The sequence below is a fragment of the Loxodonta africana genome, chromosome 12, assembly GCF_030014295.1.
Source record: "Loxodonta africana isolate mLoxAfr1 chromosome 12, mLoxAfr1.hap2, whole genome shotgun sequence".
NCBI lineage: Eukaryota > Metazoa > Chordata > Mammalia > Proboscidea > Elephantidae > Loxodonta > Loxodonta africana.
In genome coordinates, this window is record NC_087353.1 from 21,262,154 (window position 1) to 21,284,370 (window position 22,217).

The 22,217-nt window shown below is 37.4% G+C and overlaps 1 protein-coding gene across 4 annotated transcripts in view; it reads right to left on the minus strand.

Moving 5' to 3' along the window:
- LOC104847416 (nucleolar protein 10-like) overlaps positions 1-22,217 on the minus strand; it is a 123,842-nt gene that overhangs the window by 81,805 nt on the left and 19,820 nt on the right. For 3 of the 4 annotated variants that reach the window (XR_010323550.1, XM_064295030.1, XM_064295032.1), the window contains exons 9-14: positions 19,055-19,140; positions 14,672-14,750; positions 12,745-12,769; positions 12,460-12,605; positions 12,089-12,238; positions 9,157-9,223 (exon numbers count right to left, since the gene is read on the minus strand). Coding sequence is in view for 3 of the 4 variants with exons in the window: in XM_064295030.1 (XP_064151100.1) it covers positions 9,157-9,223; positions 12,089-12,238; positions 12,460-12,605; positions 12,745-12,769; positions 14,672-14,750; positions 19,055-19,140 (553 nt within the window). In the remaining variant the exon portion in view is untranslated. The remainder of the gene's footprint in view (positions 1-9,156; positions 9,224-12,088; positions 12,239-12,459; positions 12,606-12,744; positions 12,770-14,671; positions 14,751-19,054; positions 19,141-22,217) is intronic. The other variant, XM_064295031.1, reaches the window with a different exon arrangement.

Sequence of the window (22,217 nt, forward strand, 5' to 3'; positions counted from 1 at the left end):
AATTCTGACTCACAGCAACCCTATAGGACAGAGTAGAACTGCCCCATAGGGTTTCCAAGGAGCAGCTGGTAGATTCAAACTGCTGACCTTTCTAGTTAGCAGCCAAGCACATATCCACTGCACCACCAGGACCCCCATATATATACTGGAGTCTTTGTGATATGCAGTGGTAAACAAAGAGCTTGGCTGCTAACCAAAAGGTCCGCAGTTTGAATCTACCAGACACTCCCTGGAAATCCTATGGGGCATCTACTCTGTCCTATGGGTTGCTATGAGTCGGAATTGACTATACGGCAATGAGTTTGGGTTTTTGGTTTGGTGTACATATACATAAAATATTAACAAATGTTGACTCTAGGTAGAGAATTTAAAAAATCACACTACTATTCTTTCAACATTCCTGCATGTTTGAAATTTTTCTTAATAAAATTTTGGGGGTTATAACATTAACACACAAAAATCACTTGTATTTCTATACATCAGCAGTGAACAAGCCGAAAAGGCAATTAAGAAAACAATTACATTTACAATAACATCTAAAAGAGTAAAACACCTAGGAGTAAATTTAACCAGGGAAGTGAACGACTTGTACAATGAAAAGTATAAAACATCGCTGAATGAAATTAAAGGAGACCCAAATAAATGGAAAGAAATAGTGTTCATTGATTGGAAGGCTTAATATTGCTAAGATGTCAATACTACCCAAAAAAAAAAAAAAACTATTATAAGATCTTGAGAAATAGTAAACCTGAGAAGAACACATACTTTTGTGGTTACGAGGGGGGGAGGGAGGGAGAGTGGGAGAGGGTTTTTTATTGATTAATCAGTAGATAAGAACTGCTTTAGGTGAAGAGAAAGACAACACTCAATACATGGAAGGTCAGCTCAATTGGACTGGACCAAAAGCAAAGAAGTTTCCGGGATAAAATGAATGCTTCAAAGCTCAGCGGAGCAAGCGCGGGTGTCTGGGGAACATGGTTTGAGGGGACTTCTAAATCAATTGGCAAAATAATTCTATTATGAAATCATTCTGCATCCCACTTTGAAATGTGGCGTCTGCGGTCTTAAATGCTAACAAGCGGCCATCTAAGATGCAGCAATTGGTCTCAACCCACCTGGAGCAAAGGAAAATGAAGAACACCAAGGCCACACGACAACTAAGAGCCCAAGAGACAGAAAGGGCCACATGAACCAGAGACCTACATCATCCTGAGACCAGAAGAACTAGTTGGTGCCCGGCCACAATCGATGACTGCCCTGACAGGGAGCACAGCAGAGGACCCCTGAGGGAGCAGGAGATCAGTGGGATGCAGACCCCAAATTCTCATAAAAGGACCAAACTTAATGGTCTGACTGAGACTGGAGGAATCCCGGCGGCCATGCTTCCCAGACCTTCTGTTGACACAGGACAGGAACCATCCCCGAAGACAACTCATCAGAAATGAAAGGGACTGGTCAGTGGGTGGGAGAGAGACACTGATGAAGAGTGAGCTAATTATATCAGGTGGACACTTGAGATTGTGTTGGCAACTCTTGTCTGGAGGGGGCATGGGAGGATAGAGAGAGAGGGAAGCAGGCAAAATTGTCAAGAAAGGAGAGACTGAAAGGGCTGACTCAAGAGGGGGAGAGTAAGCGGGTGTAGGGAGTGAGATGTATGTAAACTTATATGTGACAGACTGATTGGATTTGTAAACGTTCACTTGAAGCTTAATAAAAGTTATTAAAAAAAAAAAGGCAGTCTACAAATTCAATGCAATCCCTATCAAAATTTCAACAGCGTTTTTTTTTTTTTTTCCCAGAAATGGAAAAGCCAATCCTCATAATTTATATGGAATTGCAAGGGGCCCTAAATAGTCAAAATAATCTTGAAGAAGAACAAAACTGGAGGACTCACACTTCCCAATTTCAAAACATACTATAAAGCCACAATAATCAAAACAGTACAGTACTGGTATAAGGACAAACATATAGACCAATGGAATACAACTGAGGGTTCAGAAATAAACCCATACATCTATGGTCAACTCATTTTTGACAAAGGTGCTAAGTCCATTCAAGGAGGAAAGAATAGTCTCTTCAACAAATGGTGCTGTAACAGCTGGAGAGTCATATGCAAAAGAATGAAGTTGGAGCCCTATCTAACACCATATACAAAAAGTAACTCAAAATGAATCAACAACCTAAATATAAGAACTAAAACCATAAACCTTTTAGACAAAAACAAAAGGGTAAAGCTTTCAGACCAAGAGCACAAGCAGCAAAAGAAAAATGAGATAATTTGAATTTATATCAAAATTAAACACTAAAGCATCACAGGACTTTATCAAGAAAGTAAAGAGACAACCTATAGAATGGGAGAAAATATTTGGTAATCGTATATCCAGTAAGGGTTTAATGTACAGAATATATAAAGAATGACTACATCTCAACAACAAATAGACAAACAATCCAATTAAACACTAGGCAGAGGACTTAAACAGACATTTCTCCAAAAAAGATATACAAATGGCCAACAAGCTCATGAAATGATGCTCAACATCACTAGTTATTACGGAAATGCAAATCAAAACCACAAGAGGATACTACTTCATACCCAACAGGGTGGGTATTATTAACAAAAAGGAAAATAATAGGTGTTGCTGAGGATGTGGAGAAACTGCAAGCCTCGTGCACTGGTGGTGGGAATGTAAAATGATACAGGTGCTGTGGAAAACAGCGTGGCAGTTCCTAAGAAAATTACACACAGAATTGCCATATGACTCAGCAATTCCACTCCGGGTATATACCCAAAAGACCAGAAAGCAAGAATACAGATATTTTTACACCAACTTTCACTGCAGCACTATTCACAACAGCCAAAAGGTGGGAACAGACTAAAGATGCATCAACAGATGAATGGATAAACAAAATGTGGGACATACGTACAATGGAATATTACGCAGCCATGAAGAGAAATGAAGTCCTAATACATGCTGCAACATGAAAGAACCTTGAAAACATTATGCTAACTGCAATAAGTCAGTCACAAGCAGACAAATGTATGATCCCACTTACATGAAATATCTAGAATAGGTAAGTATATATAGACCAAAGTCTACACCAGGGGTAGAAGGGAGGAAAACAAGAGCTCAGTGCTTAGGGAACTCTGATCTCCTGTCAAGATTGATGAAAAAATTTAGAAATGGATAAGAGTGATGGTTGGACAACATGATGAATATAATTAACATGACTAAACTGCATGTGTGAAGAATGCTGAAATAGCAAATGTTTTGTTACATATTAAAAAAGTGAAGTTCTGATACCTGCTGTGACATGAAGAACCTTGAAAATATGCTAAATGGAAGAATTCAGGCAAAAAAGATCCAATATTAAATAATCCCACTTATAGGAAATATTAATAAAAGGCAAATGCATAAAGACAAAAATCAGTGGCTACCAGGGGCTGGGGAAGAGGGAATGGGGAGTTGTTGCTTAACAGGTACTGAGTTTCTGTTTGGGGTAAGGAACCAGTTTTGGGCACAGTGGTGATAAGTACACAACATGGTGAATCTAATGAATGTCACTTAATTGTGCACTCAGAAGTGGTTAAAATGGCCCAGAACAACTAAATGGTGCTCGGCTACCACCACCGATCACTCTGACAGGGATCAAAACAGAGGGTCCCTGACAGAGCGGGACAAAAATGGAGAACAAAATTCAAATTCACAAAGAAAGATCAGACTTATTGGTCTTACACAGGCTGGAAGAACCCCCAAAACTATGGCCCCAAACACCCTGCTAACTCAGAACTGAAGCCACTCCCGAAGTCTACCTTTCAGCCAAAGATTAGACAGGCCTATAAAACCAATGGAGCCCCGGGGGCGCAGTGGTTAAGAGCCTGACTGCTAACCAAAAGGTTGGCAGTTCGAATTCAACAGTCACTCTTGGAAACCCTGTGGGGCAGTTCGACTCTGCCCTATAGGGTCGCTATGAGTCGGAGCTGACTTGATGGCACCTAACAACAACAACAACAACAAAAGAAATAATAATACACATAAGGAATGTGCTTCTTAGTTCAATCAAGTATATAAGACCAAATGGGCAACGCGTGCCCAAAAACAAAGACAGGAGGGTAGGAAAGGAGAGGAAACCTGGAAGAATGGACACAGGAACGTGGGGTGCAAAAGGAAAGGGGAAGAGTGCTGGCACACTGTGGGGACGGCAACCAAAGTCAAAAAACAGTTTGTGTATAAATTTAATGAGAAACCAATTCGCGCTGTAAACTTTCACCTAAAACACAATAAAAAATTTTTTAAACAGGTAAAATGACAAAATTTTTGTTACACGTATTTTACCACAAAAAAATTTTCTTACTTTTAAAAAACTCAAAGCACTCTCAAAATTCAACAATAAGAAAATAAGCAACTTAATAACAACGGGTAAAGGATTTGAACAAACACTTTGATAAAGAAGAAATATAGATAGTAAGTACTAAAAAAGATACTCAACATCATTAGTCATTAGAGAAAGGCAAATTAAAACTACAAATTAAAAAAAAAAATACGAGAAACTTCTACCCATATTTTAGAATGGCTAAATTTTAAAAAATAAACTGACAATACCAAGTGAGGGAGAAGGCGTGGAGCAACTGGGACTCTGAGATATCGCTGGTGCGAAAGCAAAATGGAATAGCTACTTTTGAAAACATTTTCAGAGTTTCTTACGATGTTAAACATATACTTACCATAAGACCATATTACTAGAGTAATTAAAAACTTAGGTTCACACCAAAATATGTACGGAAATGTTTATGGCAGCTTTATTCTTTAACTCCAAAAATCAGAAACAACCTAAAGGTCACTTATCTAGCGAATGGATGAACAAACTGAAGTGCAAGTCAAACAGCAGACTACTGCTCAGCAATAAAAAGAAATGAGCTATTTATATATACAACAACCGGCATGAATCTCAAATGCATTCTGCTTAGCGTAAGAAGGCCGACTCAAAATTACGTACAAGTACTGATGCATGCAACAACATGGATGAAATTTGAAAACATTATGCTAAGTAAAAGAACCCTGTCACAAAATGCCACATATTGTATGAGTCCATTTATGTGAAATGTCCAGAATAGGCAAATCCTACAGACAGAAAGTAGATTACTGGTTGCATAGGGTTGGGAAGGTTGGTGGAAAATGGAGAATGAATTCTAATGTGCATGGGGTTTCTTTTTGGGGTGATGAAAATGCTCTAAAATTAGACAGTGGTGATGTTGTACAACTCTGTGAATATACTACAAGCTATTGAAGTGTACACTTAAAACAGACGAATTTTATGGTATGTCAAACATATCTCAATAAAACTGTCAAAACTGGAGGGGGGAAGGGAGGAGACTGGGGATAAAGTGACCTTTCCTTTCTACGAAATTAGTTAACAGACCAGAAGTCATCCATCTTTTTCTATAAATAGCCAAGTAGTAAATATTTTAGGCTTTGTGGGCCAAATGGTTACTGTGGCAACTGCTCAACTCTGCTGCAGTCTGGCAGAAGCAGCCACAGGCATGGCATAAATGAATGAGTGTGACTGTGTTTGCACAAAACGTTCTTTATGATGAAAGACATTAAAATTTGGATTTTGTATTATTTCCACATGTAATAAAACAGTATTCTTCTTTGGATTTTTTTTTCAAGCGTTTAAAAATTTAAAACTTTCTTAGCTCACAGGCCAAACAAAAACAGGTGGTGGGCTGGATTTGGTCCACAGATTGCAGTTTGCCAACCCCTGGTATAGACGATTTTATAAATGCTATCGTTAAGAAGGTCTTTTTTCCAAATTGTTAAACGCTTTTTCTTAAAATTAACTTATTATCAAAATTGGAATACTATAAATGCTCACACAATTAAAATATTATAAACATAATGATCTTTATTAAATAAATGTCCTGGATATTTTCCCCAGAAATAAAGACTTTGAATTTTCATTATGAAGCTTGCATTATTTTTATCATGAGAAAATAAAATCATTTTCGGTCTTAAGACTGAAGAGAAAAAAACATAGTTGGGTTTCCAGAGATCCTAAATGAATGATCAGCACCCTTTCAACTCCATTTTATGCCTCAGACTCAGCAGTGACCTAGGACAAGAGCCCTTCCCCTCTAATATATATGTAAGCCTCACTCTCCTCAGTCCTTGTAATTCCAACAACCTTCATCACTGATGGAATTTTAAGAATGGGTTTCTTTACAGCTTGAGAAAGCTTAAGCATTTTCAGAAAGAGGATCCCTTGCCAAGCAGTCTCACACTTCGTGGATTTAACAGATGTTTACGTCCACTAAAGATGGGAGGCAGAGGATCCACAAGAGTTGACCTTGAAAGGTCAGAAATGTAAAGCTGACCACAAATAGAGTTCAACGTTTAGCCCTGCTCAGGGAATGGAGAACGAGTGCACAGGCACAGCAGCCTGGAATACACGCAGCCAGGCGAGTTAACAGACTGGCACTTGCTTCAGCAGGTGCCTCGTTGGGCCTCTGCATTCTTGGTTACAGTGGAAAAATCCAGGCAGCTTACTAGGCTCAATAATCCCCACTCCACTTGAGCCAAGCACAAGCACTAGTAATACCTTGTACCTCACCACTGTCCAAAACTCTTTAAAGATCTCAAAGTCTAGCCAATACCAACCAAAAGAAATATCTTTTGAGAGCCACATAAGTGAGTTTAAACGTTTAGTAGCTACATTAAAAGGAGTGAAAAAGGTAAAATATTAATATATTTTACTTCACCCAATACGTCCAAATATTATCATTTCAACGTGTAATCAGTATAAAAAATTATTAATGAACTATTTTACTTTTTTTTGGTACAATGTCTTTGAAATCTGGCGTACATTTTATACTTGCAGCATATCTTAATTCAAACTAGTCACATTTCAGGTTCTTAATGGCCACATGTGGCTAGTGGCTACTAAACTAGAGAGTACGCTCTAGAATTTCTCTCACCACTATCTGCCATCCTCCAAACTCATTCCTTCAATCCGGCTAAATCTGCTTTTCCTCCTTGTTCTAACCTCAAATCCACCTGGTTTTACTCACCTTATCATTTAACTCAGACCCCATTTTAGACCATTCCAATGCCTTCTACTAGGAGCCTAGCATCCTTGTTGGCAATTTATTCCTCAACTCACCATAATTTGACTTCACCTCCAGCATTATAATAAAATCCTCTCAACTACCACCAATGAAATGCTAATTACAAAGGCCCACGGATTCTCATCTTTTTCAGGAAAACCAAAAACCCACCACTGTCAAGTCAATTTCGACTCCTTGCGACCCTATAGGACAGAGCAGCACTGCCCCATAGGGTTTCCAAGGAGCAGCTAGTGCATCTGGACTGCCTACCTTTTCGTTAGCAGTCAAGCTCTTAACCGCTATGCCACCAGGGCTGTGCCACTGACAACACAGGGCTATAAAAAAATTAAATGAAAAATGTATATAATGGCACCCATCACCTAGACTGGCAACACAGTAGCATCCAATAACATCTCGGTTCTATCCTTCCTGCCTCAGCTTCTGTAATACTTAATATTTGCTGATCGATGGCGACTGAACCTCTCCTCTCTTAGCTTGTTACACTTCAAAAACTATTGGCTCTTTCCCTGTCATCATGTCACTGTTAAATTTCTCAGGTGGCTCCTCATTCTCCCTCTAAACAAACTCTCATGTCCTGCCCTTTCTTGTCTCACTCCACACGTCCTCCATCGGTAATCTCACTCATTTCCACTTCTGAGATAACCTCTATTTGCATGTCTCAAAAATTTACACTGTAGATCTGCTTATCTTGAGCTCATATTTTCTACCATACTGGACTGTGGATTAGTGCAGGGCTTACTACATAAGAATCACTTGGGAAGTCTGTTAAAAATAGCAATTTCTGGGCCCTACCCCTAATAGTCTGAGTCAGTACCTCTGGGACTAGGCTAAAGGATTTATACTTTTTTAAAATTTCCCCAGGTAATTCTGATGGACTGCCAGGTTTGAGATCCTCTGCCAGGTCCTGCTACATCACTGTCCCATCACCCCCTAACATGCAAAACGTTCAAAAAAACAAAACGATCTTTCTTTCCACACTTGCTGTCTTATACTGCCTATTTTAGGCCATAGTATTATTCTATTCCTAATCATTTTGGTTCAAAACCAATCTACCCTTTACATTATGGCTGAATTACCTTTCTAAAGCACAGCCCGAGAAGGTCCTCTCTGATTATAAATAAAGCTGAACCAATTCAGCAGGTCATTCAAGTGCCCCCACAACCTATTTACCCTCACACTTAATTTCCACTTCAGCTCTCCCACAGCCACCAGAGAGAGTTCCAGTCACATGAGGGTCCTCACCTTTTCCAAACAAGCCCTATGCAGCCTATCCTTTTAGCTCTTCCTTTTATACTGTTCTCTCCTATAGATCACCTCATCCTTCAACTCCATCTAACCAAGTCTCATTCACCATTCAAAACGTGATGCAGATAAAAACCTTCTCTATAATCTTTTTAGTTGCTCTGGTTGAAATCACTCTAACATGTTGACAAAGTGCGTCTGTACCTACACAACGGAACCATCCATGCTGTGCCTTGTCTCCCTCTATCAAGGTTATCTGGGTACCGCAGTCCCCAGAGTACTTCCTTGACAGTGGGAACTGCTCTCATTTTTCTCATATACCCCAAAATCTTCATAGATTTGCTTTGAAGGTACTGTTAAATCTCAGAATCTGTCACATAATTTGCTGAACAGTGTACAACAGAGAACACACCAAAGCCCATGGCTTCATAAGCCATTGTATATTATTAGACAACTTCAGCCTTCTCCAATCCCTGACCTCAATTTCTGCAATTAGCACACACTATTACTAATCATATAAAAGAGCTAAAAACTAAAATAGCATTTCACCTGCCACCTACCAATACGTTGTTAATAGTTTCTACTAATAGCTAGGCTGGCTGAGATCTGAGTCATGAAGAGTGCCATTTACTGAGTCATCCATACCACTTCCTGCTCTTGATTTTTCCCAGTAAATACAATATTCAGTAAGTGTCCTGACCAAGCCAAACCCTGTCTTAAAAAATAAAATGAGTTTAAAATCCAATGAAGTATAGCCTATCATTGAAGACCATTTACTACATAACGCATACCTGAGTTGGGATAGAGGCAGACATCACTAATGTCATGTTCTGGCTCCAAGGAAGTAAATATTTTCCCCTACAGAGTAAGCAAAAAAAGGAATCACTGAAATAAATTAAAGGAAGACAACTTTTGGCACTGTCACACAGAGAAAATAAACTGAATGCATAACCTAATCACTACCACTATGTAAAAAAATAAAATCACACAACTGAAATAACAGGATTGAAGTTTAAAAGGATCTTAGAGAATTCATCTTATCAATGTATCAAATGCTCTTATTGTAGAGGTGGGGAAACTGAGGCCCAGAGAGGAGAGGGGACTTGTCCAAATACATAAACACAAAGATTTAACAAAATGCCTTCACAGTGGAAATGGATAAAACTTAAAGTTGTGCATCAACTTTTTAAAAGAAAAATCCTCATAATCTAGAAAACAGACCCTACTTAAACTGTACTCAAAACCACCAAAGAAGGAGACATGGCCAATATGGTAAAGTGAGGACAGTATCTGCTGTTCCAGTATTACAAGGTTTTGAGGAAAATCAAGTAAGATAATGGATATAAATAACTTACACAGCAAAATCCTATGAATATAGTAGGTTTTAATATTATTTAGTTAAAGCTAAAAATCTTTATCTTCAGTGTGGGGGAAATATACTAAGTTTAAAAAAATTAAGAGAGGGAAAGCAAAAGAAAAAAAGACAGAAGAAGATGGGTGTGGGGAAAGGTAAAGGAAAAGATAAACAAGGAAAGCAAGGCAAGCCAAACCAAGTAATGTGGGTGTTGGCAAGAGGAAGTTATTTAGTCATAAGAAACAAAATGCCAAAATAAAATTTACTGTAGCAATTATAGCACGATGATTTCAAGAGCTGATAATGAAAATTACTACTCCCTTCTGCATTTATAAGTCATTATTAGAAGACTGGCACCAGGCTGTGACTCTTGTTCTGTTGTTGTTAGTTGCCACTGAAATCAATTCAGGCTCATGGGGACTCCATGGGTACAGAGTAGAACTGCTCCACAGAGTCTCTGAGGCTGTGGCCTTTCACCTAAGTCAAGCATTTAATTGTCTGCACCACTCAAGGACCCAGGCTGTGGTCACCTGTGGCAAAAGGAGAAGTGTAAAGCATGGTGAAGATGGTTATTTCAGGCTCAATTAAAAACAGCAGTAACATCCTAATTCAAGACAAATGGTGAAATTCACACATCTAGCTCTTTCCTCCCAAATCTCCAACGAAATACGGAGAAAAGAAGGGGGAAAAAAATGGAGAGAAAAGGAGGTATAATAACATGGAACAAAAGCAAAAAGGTGCCACAGTTAAATAATATAGCGACATCATGAAAAACTATACAACAGTTAAAAGAGCCTCAGTGGCGCAATGGTTAAGCACTCAGCTGCTAACCGAAGGGTTGGTAGTTCAAAACCACCAGCCGCTCCGCAGAAGAAAAAACCTGGCCATCTGCTCCCATAAAGATTACAGCCTAAGAAACCCTATGCAGCAGTCCTACTGTCATATAAGATCGCTATGAATCGGAACTGGTTCCACGGCATACAATAACAACAACGTGCAACAGTTAAAGGGTCTGGAAGAAACATCTAATGTAACAGCCATTATTACATTTAGGGAGTCACTATTACCTAAGAAGGACAGAAGTACGGTCGAGTATAATTTCTACTTTATCAGTATTTTATGAATTTTTAAACAACAAAAATTTATGGTATTAACAATAAATACTGTTTTAAAGTAAATTAGTTTGGATTGCAGAGAAAATTCTGGTCCAAAACAGCACAGAAGGAGAATAAATTTTCCTAGAAAATTTTCAAATCCAAAGCCAACAGATGCAAACAGCAAAGGAGGTTCTGGGAAATCATCAGGGTAATTTTTCCAAGGATTTAGAAAAGCTGGAAACACATTCTTTTCTCCTTAATATAAATTAGAGTCACAAGGCACTATGAGAGAGACCAAACATACCTTGAGGGTAGCTCTGAATCTCTGCCAACAGACTCAGAGGGACAAAGAGAGTAAGCTCAGGAGGTCAATACTCTGGGAGTAAACAAAATGAAATAAAAGGAAAGTAATGGTACAAGAAGCCAGGGATTCTGACAGGTTGGATTGTAATGGGATTCTCTATAGCACCTGTTAACGCCCACAGAAAAGACAGACACTTGCCCTCTGGCAACTAATGCTAAAGCTGGTGGGTCTTCCATTCCCTGTATCTCAAAAACAAACAGAAAAACCAGTGATACATTGTTCAGACTAAGATGCTAAATTCCAATTAACTAAATGCAAAGAACTCTTAAAAGCAACTGCTACACAGAATGTATTTTTCCCATTTATTTGATGAAGTAACCTCTTACTATTCTCTCAAATACTTAAGTTTTAAAATGTAAAATGAAAAGAAGGTAGGTTAAAACCAGCAAGACAGATTTATAGTTACTCTTCAATGCTTGGAGTTGAGGGAAGAGAGTATTAGATATTCTTAAGAAAATACTTTCAAGAAATTATTGTAAAGGTGTGATCTCTTTAAAATTCACTTGTTTGAAATAGAGAAAGGGGATGAAATTAGCAGGCATCATGATACTGATATGACAAGATAATCTGTAACTCATAAAAACGTTCCTAAAATTGTGAAAGAGCCTCAAGATCTAGGGGGATTTCTCATAGATCGACTTTTTAAAACAGTTTATTCTCTACCTGAGTATCTACATAAACATGCAAGTTCTTGCAAAACAGAAAAATTTAATAGAAAGAGAGCAATCATGACTGCTTTATCTGAGTATAGATGTTACCTATCCTGCAGTAACTGATTTCCCACTAAATTCCCAAATGGATACTCAGTATCTTCATCTCAAGAACCCACATAACTAAAATAAGGCAATGGAAAGAAAATATTAGGAAAACAAGCAAATAAGAAAGTATTTTCAACAAAAAGTACTTACTGAGTTCTTATTCCACATTTTGATAATTCGAGAATCTGCAGATAAAATTAAATCTAATGACTCCTGGAAATGAACTGACTTAATGGGCAGACCATACTGGTGATCCTTAACTAGCAATGGCTTATCAGATCGAAGATCATATAATAAAACCTAAAAGATAAAAAAAGAAAAAGTTGTTTCTGCTTAAACAAACTAAATATTTTATCTCAAAAAGAAACATTTAAAACTTCTAATGACTGCTATTTATTTGTTTCACTATCTGTTTATGAACACAATGAACGCCCTTACTCAGGGTGCTAAGATTCTAAAGTCAGTCATAATTTGTTTCATTCATTAATTCAACAAACATACACTGAGGACATACTACGTACCAGCACTGTCCTAGTAACACAAACAGAAGTGAAAGGCATAATGAAGATACCCGTTGCTGTCGAGTTGAATGAAGACAGTTTTGGTATATTCAAGAAGAATGGTGTGGTTGAGGCTTTGCCTATTGTGGAGGGCGTCTCTTCCGACCCTGTCATTAGAGGCAACAGGGTCTGAGGAAGCAAGGTCTTAGTCCCAGGTGACAGATCCCCTCTTGACTCAGGATGATGGGGGAAATAAATCTACTGGAGGCAGTCTTAGACCCCCCTCTGGAGGTAGGAAAAACTTACAAGTGTGTAACCTCTTCCTTGATACCTGTTAACGAAGATGGGACTTAGGGGGAGCCAAAAACCCATAAACCCATTGCTACTGAGTCAATTTTGACTCATAGCAACCCTATAGGACTGAGTAGAACTGCCCCACAGAGTTTCCACGGAGGGGCTGGTGGATTCAAATAGCAGACCTTTTGGTTAGCAGCCAAACTCTTAACCACTGCACCTCCAGGCCTTCCATTACTCATAGAAACAGACATTCAAATCAGCCTTCCTTCAGACAACTATCATTTCTTAAATACGTCTAGGAGTTAGAGAATTCTAAGTTTTCTGCTTGCTATCAATACTAAGTTCATTCCATTCTGTTACACTAGTGTGCAGAAGGATAGATGACAGATGCATGCGAGCGTGGATGCGTGCGTGGGTGGATGACTGATTTGCTGTTAAAATAATTAAATAGAATAATATATGTGACAACAGCATAAGACAAAGCACACAGTCAATATCCAGTAGGCATGGGATTTTAACATAAATCTTATTCAATCATACTCAAATATATATTACTCTTTGAAAAGTTGTAAAGAAGAACTTAGCCACTTGTTTTCAATCTTTCCAAATTGGTATTTCCAATTATGGCCCAACTCTTATGAGTCTTTACATATGTAATGCAATTTCTACCGGGTAAGTCGCTTAAAGTCAGCATGAAGTTAAATGCTTAGGAGATAGAATTACACAGAATTTTTCACTTAATCCAAAAGAATCAACAAGTTCTTTTCCATAAAATAAAAATAAACTTTTTATTTCATCAATATTCATGCTTTTTAAATGCTGGAATTTTTTTTTTTTTACTGCCATTGGAAGCTTTGTCGCTTTGTTGAAGACTGTGAACCTTGAGTAGAAAGGAAGACCTGTGGGCCGCAGGAACTAATCTATCTCAATCACACACAGAGATATTTGCCTGTTCTGGCCACAGTCCTCCCATAGGTAGGCGGGGATTAGAAAGAAACGGTAAACTTCAAGACAGCAAGTGCCTTCTTACACTCTCTTTTCTCAAGGGGTTTGCCTGCTGGGCAGGGTCTCCTGCTGGCCTGTATTAGACCATCTTTTCAGAGATTTACAGAAAAAAAGAAAAAATAATCAAAATTAATAAACAATTAAATGTAGACAAAGAAAAATGAGAAAAAGAATGAACCATATTAATTCTCTGCAACTATTCCATTCCTACTCCTCAGACGAGCATTTTCTAAGGTGGATTCTACTAACAAGGTGCCCTGATTGATGGCACAATGGTTAAAGCACTCTGCGCTAACCAAAAGGTCGGCAGTTCAAATCCACCAGCCTCTCCGTGGGTGAAAGATGTGGCAGTCTGCTTCCATAAAGATTAATAGCTTTGGAAACCCTATAGGCAGTTCTACTCTGTCCTACGGGGTCGCTATGAGTTGGAATTGACTCGCCCACGGTGGGTTTGGTTTTGGTTTTTGGTTTATTCTGCCATTCACTGCATGGCATGTAGTTACTGGTGCTATATGAAAAAAGGTTCCTTGGGCAAGTAAATCCTGGAAATACATTTTAAACAAATTTCTTGACTACAGGAATTCTCAGAGCCTTCAATACGTATTTCAGTGCACTGTGAATCTCTAAGAGAGATTCACAAACTTTTTTGACCAAAGAACTCTGTTCCACATACACTCAAAGATGTTGTTCCTAACCACTGCCAAGGGAACTGAGGCCTACCTGACTGCAGCTACAGCTCTACAGCCTCTCTGACCAACCACCAAGGCCAGAATCCAAACTTCTCAAGGTGCTAGAAGAAGCTGACGTACTGGCATGCCCCCCAACTCCGGCCTAAACAATAATACTTCATTTTTCAGCTTGCCTGGTTCATAGACGTATGGATGTTTCCCACCTTACATAGAATCCTAATTTCCAACTCAAGGAAGCTTACCTGCCCTGTGGATGTTCCAACTGCCATGGTCAAGGCGCCATTGAATTTCAAAGCTGAGATTGTTGGTAATCTGTTTATCCTGAAAGGCAGAATACTTGTGTTCTATGTATACAAGACCAAAACTCCCTCTGAGTAACAAGCTCATTATTAATTTTCATTTCAAGTCTCACAAAGAAAATCACATTTCCAGCCTTCTATTTATAAGGTAACTGCCCCCAAACTTTCATAATAAAAAATAAGCTTAACATACAAGCGTGATCTACCTTTTAAAATCTGTAAATTATCTTCTTGAAAAAATATAAGAAATAGTCTTAAGTAGCAACAGACAAACGAACAAAAAAAAGTTACTGGGAAACATAAAACCAATTGAAGAGTATGACAATATCCTCCTACTCAGCCAGAATAAGGTATTCACAGAAATTTTTTTTTTTTTTTTTTTACAAAGAAGAAACAATTTTACATTTGGGCATGATCACATCCATTTCCACTTTAAAGTTAGTCATGTCAAGCTTAACTAAACGACTAGGCCCCAGTGGAGACCCTAGAGCCTCCATAAGGATCAAAGACAGAATGAATAGTTATGGCTACAACTCTGGAATATGTTTCTCATTCCCAGTCAGGACTATCAGTGCTGAGAGCAACGATCTGTGGTGGAAAGAGTGGTAGATGAAAAGTCAGAAGAGACAACAGCTCTGATTTCAACATGTACTGTCTACAGGTCCTTGGACCAGAACTTCCAGTCCAGGTTGTTGACTATTAGTATCATCAAGTCTCTTATGCCACCTAAAGTCTCAGCCAGTAACTACACTGATACATCTGTTCGGAATCCTGTGGCTCATGTCCACATCATTTTTGCTCATGTACTCTTCAAAATGAACTTTAGAATTGTATTTCAATATAGGTTATTTTTCTCTACTTATTCAAACTTTGGTTTTTAACAAAATGTTGTCACTTTCTTCAGATAGGTACTTATTAAGTTTATCCTTCAGCTATTTTATAATTTTTATTGTTAGAAATGAAAGCTTTTTTTCATTATAATTTTTCTAACTGGATATTGCTGATAAATGCCAAGGTCACTGATTTGTATACATTTATTTTGTAACCAAACTCCCACACTAGTTCTTAGAATTTTTCAGTTGATTCTACTGGGCTTCTCTGGCACAAAATCATATCATCTGCAAATAATGATAACCTGTCCTTCCCTTTCCAGTATTAACACTTGTTTCTTCTCTTTTTATATTGGCCCCATCTTCCAGAACTTCGTTAAATAACAGAGGTGACAGCTTATGTTTGTGCAGAGAAAAAAAGTAAGCATAATAAATAAATAAAGTCAGCTGAGACTAAAGCAGCAAGAAAAACTATTGCTAACATTTTGGTGCACTTCCAGATTTTTTTCCTGTGATTATAGATATGTGTTCAGTTTTTTCCTTATAAAAATTTGATAAAACTCTACAGGCAACTGTATAATTTGCTTGCCACTTCATAGTGTATTATGAACATCCCTCCCTGGTAATAAACACGCTTGTGACCATAATTCTTCAAGACCATACAGTATATATGCAACTGCTATGCACCTTATCTATACTTAGTGCCATGATTAGTTTCCAAGGACCAGGTCATTATGCGAACTCAGTGTTATGTGAAAATGGAGGAGGACCGCATCGGATCACGAAACGGAGGACTACTACATCGTTACATAACTGCCAGGTTACATCATTACATAACTGCCAAACAACTGAGAATCATGGCCCAGCCAAGTTGACACACAGCCTTAACCATCAAAGCCAGCATTACTCTCATCTCGTACCCCAGTGTTCATTACTGTCCAGCATACATTGTTAATGTGCAAAACAGCTGCATAGCAGGTTTTTTACTACTGTTGTAAATGTGAAATGTTGGGTAACAAGACAATCAATACGTGAGGAGAAAGAGTAGTACATCTGCCATCAATGGATATTTTCTCATCTATGATATAGATAGTATATGCACCAAAGGTTTGCTGTGAGAATTAAATAAATTAACATCTGTAAAGAACTTAGAAAAGTACCTGGCAAATAAAAAGTGCTATCTGTTAACTTGGAAACCCTGGTGGCGTAGTGGTTAAGTGCTACGGCTGCTAGCCGAAAGGCTGGCAGTTCAAATGCACCAGGCGCTCCTTGGAAACTCTATGGGGCAGTTCTACTCTGTCCTATAGGGTCGCTATGAGTCGGACCTGACTCGACGGCAACGGGTTTGGTCTTTGGTTTTTTTCGTCTGTTAACTATTATTTCTACCAAGTTTTATTTAACCAATATCCTCTTGCTAAATATCTAGATTCCTTCTATCACTTTAGTATTACTAATAACACAATGTTGGATGCCTTGGGCTAAGGAGAGTGGGAGGATATGAACTCTATCTATGCTAGTAGAAGTTTAAAATGATGTAAATTTTCCATGAACAATTCAGCAGTGTGTATCACAAACCTTAAAAACATGAACTCTTTAACCCAGGAGTTCAATTTCTATAAATTTTCTCTCAGGAAATAATCATAGACCCGTAAACAGGCACACAGTAATAAAAAACTGTAAATGTTCTTCATAAACAAAAGCAGTCTGGTTACTCATAGTTATAGCTACCTGTGTGTATGTAGTGATTTTTTTACTTCCCTTTTTGCATTTTTGAAACTACTTAGCATTTTTAAATAATAAATATAAATCCTTTTTATAAAATAACACAATTATTTTTAAAAATAAATCAAAAGGGCCAATATTTAACTGACATCAGAAAATGTCACCACCAAGGAACAAAGAGGCCACTAAAATGTTTGTGAATCAACCTTCCATTTTTAAAATATACATACAAAATAAATACCCCCATGGTTCTAAAGATCACAGTCAAAATTATTTTCTGACATCTCTTCCTTACATTTTCTACAATTTTACTGCTATCATGGTCATTAAATTTATGGTAGAAATAGTCTTAGACATACTAAAAATAACTCCTGGTGGCATGTTTTCTCAAATGACTTTCAAGATGACACAATTAATGACAGAACCTGTGCTAGAACCCAAGTCTCTTTATTTCAATTCAAAGACAAGTAAATGTTTAAGAATGAGAAAACAACAACTTCTCTGCTTCCTAAATATCTTTCACTTGATTATCTACTTCCTAAAAATAAGCAGGTACCTGATTCGTTTTCTTTTCATGCCCATATGAAATAACTGATGTGCACTTTCCATTGGTTTATTCCATTAACAAATGCAGAATAAGTAAATTTTCCAATTTAAATGATTAGTAAAGTTTGTTCATTAACATTATTTTAATAACACTCAATATCAATAGTCAGAAAGAAAATAACTTCCTGTGCTCACTTTCATCATTACAATTAAAAATGAAAAAAAAAATTCATTCATTCATTATTCACCACATAATGAAAAATGTACACAGGCACAGAACCATCTAATTTGGTGATTCTTAACTTTTTTCTACGTCAAGGATACTTGACATACGCTGATTTTTTAAAAGAAAGAACTACAGACCCTGTCCCCCAGAAAAATGCAAATCACTGAAATTTTTCGATAATTGAGAAGGTTCACAGTCTTTCTGTAGCTACCCACCAAACACCCAGTATCCCATACGGTAACATAAATATCTCATCCACTGAAATGATTATATGCTAGTAAAATCACATGACTATGCCTATTAATATCCCAGAGACAAGGCATCCTTGAGTTGATCACAGCAAATAATCCCACATCAGGACTTTGACCAAGCAAATGATGTACCTGTATACGCGTTAATATGAACATACAAAAATATACGAAAGACTATACACCAAGCTGTGAGAAAACAACCATCTCCGGTGAGGAGGGAAAGGTCAGGGAACTGGTATTGTTTACTTAATTCAATCTTATACTTTGTTTTACAGTTTTTCCCCCAGGTGTGCATTACTTGTCTAATCATTTTAAATCCAGGAATTAGGAAAATAGGAACAAGAAAATATTGAAAACGTTTGCTTCTTGTCACCTGTAATTTAAAGCACATCTTCTTTTTGCTAGTTGGGGTGGAGGTGGATTCCTGGTTCTATCACCAGATTCGATAGAATTGGAAATATAAATTCCAGCAGCGTGTTTGTTTTAACAAAATTCCACTGCAGCTACAGAGATGTTCTGTGTAGTAATTTACAAAGTGATTTCAGCTGGCTTATCTACTTAAAAATCCAGGAAAGGATTAAGTAAAACAATTCCCAAAATATAACTTCGGATACAGAACTTAAGGTCTTTGTCCTTCAGCAATTTATTTTATTGCATACATTATTTAGTATATTGATAACTTTTGCTTAACTGGGAAGCTGATGAACATTTACACGGCATTTTATTAAATAAACATTTAACTTCCACTTACTCTGAATCTGCTGTGACGCTACTCAATGCACAGTCTAGGAGGCCAACTCTATTTCGAGCTCTTGGGTCCCAGCACTCCACTCGACCCTAAACAAACAAAAATCAATCATTTTAACAGCACCTATTTTTTTTTTTTTTAATTAGAAAAGCTGTAGAGAAATACAAATTTAAAAACACTTGTTAACAGTGATCATCTCAAGGGGAATAAAAATTTAACTTTTTACCTTATACCCCCCTCCCCCCATGGCCATCGAGTCAATTCCAATTCACAGGGATGCTACAGGACAGAGTAGAGGGTTTCCAAGCAGCAGTTGATGGATTCTAACTGCTGACCTTTTTGGTTACCAGCCGAGCTCTTAGCCACTGTGCCACCAGGGCTCCTCCTATACCCTTTTATCTCAAAACCCATTGCCGTCAAGTCGATTCAACTCATAGTGACCCTGACCCTTTTAGTACTGTTTAAATGTTTTACCATGAGCTGAACTACTTCATAATAATTTTTTAAAACTCTATTTAAAGAAAAAGATCCAAAAGGTATATCTGATCCTTGATTATATCCTGGATTGAGTGGAAAACAGCTATGAAGGACATTTTTGGTATAACCAGGAAAATTGAAATATGGTAAATATTATAGTATCAATATTAAATATTTAATATATAAAATCATATCGATACTGTCTCAAGGACGATAATGGTATCATGACTGTATAGGAGAAATATATTCTGAAGCACAGTAGCTCCCTCTATTTGCGGTTTCACTTTGCGCTGTCTCAGTCACCCATGGTCAACCATGGTTTGAAAATGTTAAATGAGTACGTAACATGATGAAATCTCACACCATCCCACTCCATCATTCACATAGCTTTTACTAAAATAAATTGTTATAATTGGTCTTTGTTATTATTTTTGTTAATCTCTTACTGTGCCTAATTTATAAACTGAACTTTATCATAGGTATGTAGGTACAGGACAAATCATAATATATACAGGGTTTGGTACTACCCACGATTTCAGGCATCCACGGGACGTCTGGAAACGTATCTCCTGCGGGTAAGGGCGTAAGGGGTGGACTACTGTATTTAAGGCTAAAATGTCATAACGTTTGTAATTTATTTTCTGATGGTTCATATATATATGAGACAAATATATATATATTTGTTTTCTAGAGAAAGCAAAAGTGTAAAAGGTATGTAAGTGATTACTAAACTACCTTTTCAACTTCTCTGGAAGTATGAATAAAAAAAACTAAGGAAAATTAACTTTAAAAGGATGGAAAAAAAAGAACTGTAAACTACAGAGAAAGGAAGCAACTGCATGCAATACATCCATTTAACGGAACAATACACAGCTATTAAAAAGAATCATGTAGATACACATATACACTAGAAATACACCCGCAACCTGTAAAGGTAAAAAAATACACATATATATTAAAAAAGTATGATCCCATTTGTTTTAAAAAAAAAAATTGTACAAGCAGAAAAACTTCTGAAAGGCCAGAGAGCAAACTCCTAACAGCATTTATCGAAGGACACTGTTCGGGAGTAGGGGAGGACTGAACTACTCTTCTCACTTTGCACTCTCCTGTATTTTTGGATTTTGTGATGATAAAATAAGCACACACAAAGGAAAAAATTAGACAATATATTAGCTGTCTTAAAAGTAAGACCTCAAATATACTTAGAAGTTTGATACCATTAATATTTCAATAGTATTACAAACGTGCCTGTCACAAAGACGAATAGAGGAAGAGAAATAAATCATGCAACAGGTAACTCCAAATGTTCCAGTGTAAATCTCTCTTCTCAAAGTAATTTAATTGACTTTATCGCTGTAAAAAAAAGTCACATTTCAATAACAAAATGGTATACCGATAAATTCCAGAATAAATACAAAATATTCTATCTGAACCATACTGGCTTTCTATGACCAAAATTTTAATATTTTTATTGCTAAAGCCTCCACTCTGATGTACTTCAAAAAGCACAAAACGCAAGCACTTACTATTTGATTTTGACAATAACATCAGCTGTCAAAAAAGACACCAAAATCCAACATTATCGTTGTTGTTAGATGCCGTGCAGTCAGTTCTGACTCACAGCTACCTTATGTACAAAAGAATGGAATACTGCCGGGTCCTACAGCATCCTCATATCATAATTAATGTAAAAATTAATTCTTTTTAAGTCTAGTCTGACTACACATATCAATTTTCAAGGTTCCAATATCAAGACATTTCAGAAACCCCAGCCTAAGGGCAGCACTATCTAAACATTTGTACAAACACAGTGCTAGTCTTAGAACAGTTGATGGAAGAGTTCTAATATTTAACTTCTAACACCTAAGTTCTCTTACAGAGCATGTTTCTTGATATCTAGCCTAGATTACTCTGAAAGGGCTCTTTTTAAAAACTGTTTTCTCAAGGCGGGGCTCTGGTGCCACAGTGGTTCAGAGCTTAGCTTAAAAGCTGGGCTGCTAACCAAAAGGTCGGCAGTTCAAATCCACCAGCCAGCCTCTCCTTGGAAACCCTATGGGGCAGTTCTACTCTGTCCTATAGGGTTGCTAGGAGTTGGAGCTGACTCAGCGCCAATGGATTCTTTTTGGTTTTTTCCTGATGAAAACTATTTTAAAACTTTTCCGTGGTAATCTCAATGAGTTACCAAGAGAATGCTTCATTGGCCTGATTTAGGCATAACAGTATTATAACACACTCGACATACTGTTACATGCTTTGTGTGTCCCATTTCACATCATAATCTCTAATATCTCTAAAATAATTTGAGTAAAGGAACCTAAATTATGTCCATATGAGAATGTTTTAATAACCTACAAAAAATAAGTTCAGCATTATATATACCAAAGCACTGGGATGCTCATTACGCGCTATTATGTTAAAAATAAAGATGGCAAACCACCGTACGATATAATTTCATTTCGCAAAAACCTTTTAAATATATAATACGTACACATATATATAAGAAGCCCTGGTGGCAAAATGGTTAAGCCCTTGGGGCTAACCAAAAGGTCAGCAGTTTGAATCCACCCGTGGTGCCTCAGGAGGAAGATGTAGCAGTCTGCTTCTGTAAAGACTGTTGTTGTTGTTAGGTTCCATTGAGTAGGTTCTGACTCATAACGACCCCATGTACAACAGAACAAAAAACGGT